Genomic DNA, 8,790 nt, shown 5'->3' with positions numbered 1-8,790 from the left:
GTTGGTTCTGTTGCTCTGGAGAACTCTAACACAACCCTCTCTCTAAAGCAACCAAAAACAAGTGACAACAATAAAAACATTTTCTAATAACTTTTAGAAAAAGAAAATTTACTCACATGAAATAGCACAGGTTTAAAGAAATGCAGTTTTATTACTCAGGAAGGAATTTCAAAATCATTCCCTTTAAAATATGCTGTATATTTCACCTGACAGTTCATCCGTCCACACTTGAATGAACTCTATTAATTCAGTGGCGAGGCCCCATGCAATTCCAACGAGAATGTGTGAAGAGGACAAAGCCAGTCCGTTCTCTGGGCCTCTTCAGCATCAGCCCAGAGATTCATACGGCTGCACTCATCAACCCTAATTAAAAGGATTTCCTGGCTACTGTGTACCTGTTCACTTGCAGCACACAGACATGGCTTGAAATAGCTATACTGAGCATTTTCCTTTTTACGCTGCAGGTTGATAAGAAGCAATAGAGAATCTAGTACTGTAATTCCAGCCTGTGAGTCTGAACTAAATTCTTTAGCATAGCACAGCAATACGTGAGAGACCTAAGAAACTCCTCCTCTAGTTCCTTATATTTTAACTTTATTGACTCACTGTTAACACATTTTCTTCCTCTTTTGTATTGTTTTGCTTCCACATGCTCCTTCTAAATCTAACACCACCCTAGATTTCCTTTTTTTGGTTTCCCAATGGATGCATCTCGTGTCTTCCCATGAGCAAGCTGTCCTTCCTGTACCCTTGAACCATGGAGCTCAACTATCAGAATTTTCCATGAGACTGATTCAGATGCTATTTCATGGACTTATATTCCTCCAGGAAACAGGGTTATCTTCTACTTTTGTGAAGAAATGAAGAAAAGCAAGCCCAAAGAAACTTCACGGAGAAGAAAGAAACATAAAAATGAGAAGAGCAATCAAAACCAAAAAAAGTCTTAGAAAGACGAGCAATTTGTTATAAAGCAAAAGCTGATACAATTATCAAGAAAAGGAAAAGAAATGGAAGATGACTAAATTAAAAATATACTAACACAGTCATAAGAGAAAATGGGGAGCTAATAGTAATTAACTGAAACTGAAATCATTTCATCATCACCATCAAAACTAATTTGTTTCTCATTTCTATGTGGCATCATTTGTCCTTTAAGCTAGGTGCTGCAAACTATAACCCATGGGTCAAATCTGGTCTGCCACCAGTTTCTAAAAATAGAATTTTATTGGAACATAGCCCATTCATCTATTTACATATTGTTTATGTTCTACATCAGCTTTTGTGCTACTGCAAAAAATGTTGAGTAGCTGTGACAGAGACTATATGGCTGGCAAAACCTAAAATGTTTAATATCTGGTTCTTTACAGAAAAAGTATGTTGATCCCAATAGTATGTCTTTTCAACATGAGATGATCTACTGCATAGAGAGCACCCAAGGCAACTGTGTTTGCTTGTAAAGAGGGCCACAATCCTTGACCCCTCCCTGTATCCACGTCCTTGCAATGTGACTTTTCATCTTCCACTGAGTGGTGGAATGGACCTCCCCACTCAAATCTAGGCTGGACTTACAACTTGCTGTGGATTATAGAATGAGGCAGAAATTGGCTGTACCCAAGAAAGAATCAGCCCCACCCACTTGCAAGCAGATGTCAGACCAGGTAGGGTGGAGATGAGACAGTACCCAGTTGACTCAGCAAACACCTAAGTGTGTCCACATGAGCCTAGCCCAGACTGCTGATGCCCAGAATCATGCACCACACAGCTGGGTGCGGTCTTAAATCACTAAGCTTTGGAGTGGTTTGTTGAGCTGCAAAAGTTGATACAATTACTGACCAATCACTGAGTCCTTTTAAACCCTGTCTCTTCACATTCCCAATTCACATCCTTTCCTTTCAGGCCTCATTGCTTTGTTCCCGATCTGATGCCATGCTTCCTACTAAGAAAAAGAGTGAATTGGAAAAGGACTCTGGGGGAGCAATTAAAAAAGAAAAGAAGAGAAATGGAAACATGCATCTTGGTGGAAGAATGGGACAAAAGAAGACAAAGTGAGATACCCTTCGGCTGCGCTGGCTAATGAAATCTATTCAGTGTGATCTCTGATGTGTAATCTTCAAGTGTGTCCTGCTGTGTGCTGCAGTGCTCCTCTGCTGCTGCGACATCTTCAGTACATCTGTTTCATACAACATCCTGTGTTTCTGGGTTTAGGGAGAGAAATAAATCGGGAGCAAGCAACAGGCCTGAACGCTAAGATTGCTGGGAGGGGATGAATCACCACCAAGAGAGTGTAAGCACCTAAGAATTCCACGAGTAAGAAGGATTGGAGAGGACCCTGACCTGCCAGGGTACAGGGTCTTCATTCCTCTAATATGGATATTAAAGGAAAGTCAGGAGATTGGTTGAGTTAGAAACATTTGGGTCACTTGTGTTTTTAAAAGCACAGCCATTTCTCTCCTCTACAAGAGATAAATTTCTATTTTAAAGATTTAATATTAGGCACTGTTTAGGAAACAAAATATATTTTGCATTTAAGTAATTTATAAGACAAAGTTAGAAAAAAAAAACAGATTTAGAAATGGCATGGCAATATGATCAGACGCTACAACACAGGCTGCTAAATTATGTACTTTCTGAAATGTTGGCTCCCTCAAATTAATTCCTCAGTAATGCAGAAATAATAAAAATAAAGCTTAAATGCAGTTACACTTATATTTATTGACAAAATAATATATATTTTAAAAACTGTGGCTGTTAAACATTTTTTCTCCTGTCCTAGTAAGGGCTTCCCACTGCTTCAAATACTTCCCTGCTTTCTGTAAGCAGATACGCAGAACATCATTTAATGCTTACCTGGTATTTCAAGTCATCATGATAACACTAGCTATCATGGGTGCTAAGAGCATTTACGCCCCTTTGCTGTGACATTTTTGGGATGCTTAGGTTTTGTTTTCTCTTATTCCTCTTCCTCCCACTGGCTGACAGCTGTTACCACTCACCACCGTTCACGCACGAACTGTAGAAACAGACCTTTTCTGCTTACATTTTGTTGCTTTAAGTATTTTAATGGCTGTTTGTTTTCTCTTATTCCTCTTCCTCCCACTGGCTGACAGCTGTTACCACTCACCACCGTTCATGCACGAACTGTAGAAACAGACCTTTTCTGCTTACATTTTGTTGCTTTATGTATTTTAATGGCTGCGCCTCCAAAGAACTGAGTCTTACAGTATTAGAAAATAATAAGAAAAACTGGCTGTCATTCAGCTTGAAGTTCTACTTGGCTTTCTGTTTGATATGTTATTATGAAGAGACATGTTTACTTTATAAAGTTAAAACTTTTTTGCTATAGATCCTGGTAAAATAGCATTCAAGTTGAAAGCTTAGTAAGACTGTATTTAATACTTGTTCCAGATTTCTTTCCTTCTAGCTTTACTTTGTTTTCAGAGGAACCCAAAAGAAAAACAAATGCCTTTAGATCAGCATTTGCTAAATATGAATTTTGATGATTAATAACCAAAGAAAATCATCATGAGAAATAAAAAGAACTCAAATGATGATGAAGCTCCAGTTCATCAGGTCACATTTCACTTTATTTATTGAAAAAAGGACTTTTTTCTCCAATACATTTTTGCTTACATGACAGTAAGGGAGATACTCAGCCAGTGATTACATTGAATCTCTTCAAAATGACCTCTTTTGAATTATTAGAAGTTATGCAGTATTTTTTAATTATACTGTAGCATTCCAGAGCCTGGAAAATTGCCTTAGAAAACTGTAAATCTTTTGGGATGCTCTAGCAGATTCAGGGGGAGATGTAACTCACTAGCATGTAATAAAAGACAATGACCATTGGTGGGTTCAGGACAAGCTACCCCAAAATATAGCACCTTGGCTTTTGAGACAATAGCAGAGGCAGAAAGATCACTCTCACCTTCCTCTCACCCCGTCTCCCCTGAAGCAGATCATAAAACCTAGATGACCTTCCTTTCAGGTATCATAAGACCCTCATTCCAGAGGGGTCCTCCCTATACCTGGAGAAAAGAAATGTCCTTATCTCTGAAGACACAGGGACACACAGAAGAATCAGAGCAAACAGGGCTTGCTAAATTCCCTCCAGTTATTACTGTTGGATCATACTCCCAGCTTTGTCTAATCATACTTCTAAATGACTGCCCACTCTCCACCAAACCTAAGCATAAAAATACACAGATTTCCTTGTTTCTTTGGGTCTTTATTCCTGAAGGTTCCCATGCTATGTAAAACTTATATTAAATAAATTTGTGTGCTTTTCTCTTGTTGATCTGTCTTATGTTAAAGGGGTCTCAGCTATTATCTAGCAATGGGTGGAAAAAATATGTTTTCCTCCACTACTCCACTGTCCTGGTGACACTGTTCAAACTAGACTAGGCTTACCTGGAGGATGATTTCGATATGCATCTAAGTTAGTCCTTAGCCTTCTCTGCCAAGTTACATAAATTGTGTAAAAGTAGTCAGTTACAATAACTTACTTTGTATTAGATGTGAACTATAGAAAATTGTTGATAATATTTTTCTATTTAAAAGATGAAAATTTCATATAATTTATCCTAATATTTTTGAAACTGTTGAAACTCAAATCCCCACACAGTTCTCAAGAATTACTAAGCCTTCTCACCATTTTCACTATCAAAAAAAAAAAAAACCACATAAGAACAAAACCAGACTCAGTTGGAATGATTGTATCTAAAATCCTTTTTGATGCTAGACATCTTCAATGAGTTTGACAGTTGTAGGCATTCTGCTAGTCCCTACAGAGAGAAAGACAAGTAAAATATAGCTCTTGACTTCAAGAAATTCAGAGTAAAGTAGGAGAGACAGAAACTGTAAATAAAATATGAAGGCAGTGTAATATATGCAAGAGCAGATTAGTGATGACACAAAGGAGTTAACATCGCTTACTGAATGGGTCAAGGAAGGTATCAACAGATCTAGAGATTTCTTGTCTGGGTTCTGAAGGATGAGTAGTTCACTAAACAGTAGAAACGTGTACATTTCAGGAAGAGGACGCAGCGTATATAATGCATGTAATAGAACAGTTTATGGGGGAAATTGTAAGTGGTTTGCTATAGCTAAAGCAGAGGGTATGTGTAGGAAACTGGTGGGAAATGAGGCTGTAGTAATTAGCCAAGAGCCAAATTATGGAAGGCCTTGTATTTCATTCTGAGTAGTTTCCTTTTTTCTATAGTGGAAAGTGATGGAAGAATCTTAAATAAAGGAGGAAGAGGGCCTGATTTACATTTTTAAAAGATTATTCTATGATCTCAACTAGAGAGAGAAAAGCAAAACAAATAGAAAAAAAGAGTAGAAGAAAACTGTCAGAGAATTAACAATGGTTGCCTCTAGGTGTAGGAATATCATTTCATTTCTTCTTACAGCAGAATGCAGTCAGCTATTGTTTCCTGGAGGTGGTACTCACACATATGAATAGCTGCCATTTCTATATTTTAGTTCAGTATAAGGAACAGTGACCACATTTGGGCCCATTCTTTGTCTTTCTCAATTTTGTTTACTTAAAAAGCTATGTTCTATAAATTCAGAGTACTAAGATACACACTTTGGAAAAATCAAGTCAACAAGTACTAAGTCACATCAACGGACAGAAGACCTCATGAAAAGGTAGTTTGTGCACCTGACATTCTGCATCTGACAATCTGAAACTCTGGGAGGGCTGGCCAATTAGCCAACACACACATTTCACTGATTTTGAAGGGAACCAACTCTGACTAAGAATAAAGTGTTAATAAGTTTTACTTTGCCTTAGAGACAATGTCAGTTTTGCCACACACCCTTCCCCAAGTCACCTCAAATTCAGGAAATCTAGAAAAACAATGCATTTACAATGCAAATGAGGCTTCAATCACCTACCCAGTCCTTCTGGACAGATTGGTGGCTCAAAGCCCCTGCTCCAAAGAAAATCTGGAGCCATTACCACCTTACTAGGGCACAGACAATAAATGATAGAAGCAGAGGCATGCAAAGTTTTGGTCAAATGAGTCCGTATAAATAAAATGAGAAAAGCAAATGACTGGCACGAAGTCCAATCACTATTACATTTAGAACAAATAAAAAGTTTTATGTGGAAAGCCTGCCAGAAACACTTCATTTAGCAAAACTGTTACTACATGAAACCCATCTGTAATAGCAGAATAATAATAGCAACCACCTTATAAGGCTGTTGTGAGAAATTAAACAAATAATACACATAAAGTGCTTAGAAGGTTGTTTGTTACACAGTAAGCACTCAATAATTTACAGTATCACTATAATTATTATTATATCCCATAACTTGCCTCTTTCCAACTATTCAAACTTATAAATCTCAAAGATGTTCTTATGTCAAAGAATATTTACTCAATACTGTAATTAAAATCAAATAATTATTAGAATGTTTTGAAAGAAAAGATTAATAACACTTCTTTACCTCTTCATATCTGTCAAAAACTGCACCTTCTTGCAAAAAGGAAGGAACTTCCTTCTGCCAGTTAAATTCATAAGGTTTGGCCATAATTATATTCAAGACCTAAAAATGAAAAAGAATATCTCATTATTATACAAAATTTTTTTAAAAGTGAGGATCAAAGGTTAATTACTTTGTGTTTACATTCTTGCAAAAGCTTTTCTTTAAATATGTGGAATAAGTCCATAAATGGTCTTCCTTTTTTCTTCTCCCCTTCATCTGACCCCCAACTTGCCTTCTCCTTGTCTGTAAACCTTGAGAGATACCACCATCAAGAAATACAAGAGGGGATCATTTGGGAAGCTTCCCTGCACTTTTCAAATCCTCAGAAATAACATGATGTAAATATATTTTAAAAATCTGATAGCATCAGATAAAAGAAGAAAACCATAGACCATAGAGGCCTGCTTGAAACAGCAAGCAGTTAGTTCTAGGGGCACTACAAGCCTGAAGGCAAAAACGTGGGCAGGAGGAGTCCACAGGGTAATAAATTACAGAACCAAGTAGGAGTAGATAGAATTTTGTATAGCTCTTGGACTTCTCTTTAGCACTCTCTCAGCCTCTCCCCGCTTTACCCCCTTGTCTTCCAGCCCTTGGGCCATGTAGAAAACAACAGAATATCTGCTTTCTAGCACTGGCAGCAAGTATGACATTCAAAGAGGGGCTGGGCATTGTTCAGGGAGACTCTCTGCACCTAGGAAGAACTGGGTGTCCTTTTACCCACCCTACTTAGCATCACACACCTTGGTGTGCATGCAATACCTGCAAGCAGAACATCTTAAATGAAAGTGGGCACACAACCAAGAATCACCTAATCATCTAAGCAGTGATAAGAAGATGGAAGACAGGCACCAAACACAAGTAGAAGAACTTACACCCAAATAAACAGAGTTAACAGGTCAAATAGGACCTGACATTGGCATAAGTGTGGTTGATATTCTCAGGAGGAGGAGAGAGTATATTCTGTTCCTAAAACATAATTAACTAGAGATTCCAGAAATTTCAAAAAAGATTGTTAAAATAAAACACTTAAAAAGTGAGCTGAATTGTAAAGAAAACTCAAATGAAGAGCTGAGCCAAGGAATTCTCAAAAAATGCAATACAAAAGAACTAGAAAGCATGGACAAAAAATTTAGAGACATGGAAAATGGAAAGGGAAGATTCCACAACCACCTACTATGAGAACTTGTTCTATTAGGAGTGAAAGTGGAGCCAATGGAGGGATGGAAATAAAGCAATAGCAAGAGAACATTTCTGAAACATGAATATTTGAGTCCTCAATTGGGAAAAAAATCCACTGATTGCAAGCAATATAATCAACACACCCAATATAAAGATAGACAAATATATACCTCGTAGTGACACTGAGAACATAAACAATATGCAGAGAAGTTACAAAATCTCTCAGAGATGCAGGGAGAGAAAAGATCATCTGGGGTAAATGACAAATACACTGACATCAGGCATGTCATCTGCAATGGGGAGGGAACTACTTCAAAGTTCTTACAGAAAATAATTTTGAACTTGAAATTCTGTGTCCAATCAAATAATGTTTCAACTTTTAGGAGAAAATATAGGTATTTATAGTTTCGTAAGAAATCAGCAAGGTTTAATGACCTACTCTAAAAGATTTAAAGTATTATATACTTTGCCAAGAAGAAAATGAAGAAATATAAGAAATAACGTTGAGAAAAAGAAAGGAAGAAAAGAAAGTAAAAAGAATGAAACAAAAAGTTTTCCTCTTAAGTCTTACCACACTGCACAAAAAAATAGAAAAAAAAAAGGTAAAGAAATTAGAACCCAAGTCCCAGATTATATCAACACAGGAATAGTGGCAAGAGAGAAACAGTTGGAGGGACCGAAGTATGGAACAAAGAGGAGTAAAGCAATTGGGGGATGGAATACAGATGCTTAAAACTCTAGACACTGGGAGAAAAATAGAAGCATGCATGCTAAAAATTTAAGAATTTCCTATAGAAAATTAAAAATGGAAAATATTACTTCCAAATGATTAGTCGGGAGAAAATAGAAAAAGCAACTTGAGCCTCATTTAAAAAGGAAACAGAGAAAGAGTGGGAAGGGGAGAGGGGATAGGAACACATTATAAGTGGAAAACACAAAATAAAATGACCACATATTCCTAAACACAATAGACATGGATTGGTTACATTCACTTATAAAAGAAAGAGGTTTTCATTTTAAGTACAATTATGGTTGTTTACAGAAATATTTATAAAATAATAACTTTCAGAAGTTTGAAAATTGATGGGATAAAAAAGATACAACAAAATACATGTTAA

At 36.9% G+C, this 8,790-nt stretch overlaps 1 protein-coding gene across 1 annotated transcript in view; it reads right to left on the bottom strand.

The window, feature by feature from the left end:
- The window catches only part of LOC103607781 (1-phosphatidylinositol 4,5-bisphosphate phosphodiesterase beta-4), a gene marked incomplete at its 3' end in the record, with an annotated part of 105,671 nt that extends 99,133 nt beyond the window's left edge, over positions 1-6,538 (bottom strand). Inside the window, exon 1 of the mRNA XM_008592247.1 lies at positions 6,455-6,538. Coding sequence (XP_008590469.1) covers positions 6,455-6,538 — 84 coding nt within the window. The remainder of the gene's footprint in view (positions 1-6,454) is intronic.
- Positions 6,539-8,790: the final 2,252 nt, after the last annotated feature.

Source organism: Galeopterus variegatus, unplaced genomic scaffold (assembly GCF_000696425.1).
Source record: "Galeopterus variegatus unplaced genomic scaffold, G_variegatus-3.0.2 Scaffold7710, whole genome shotgun sequence".
NCBI lineage: Eukaryota > Metazoa > Chordata > Mammalia > Dermoptera > Cynocephalidae > Galeopterus > Galeopterus variegatus.
The sequence above is the reverse complement of the archived record's forward strand: the minus strand, read 5'-3'. Positions and strand labels throughout refer to the sequence as shown.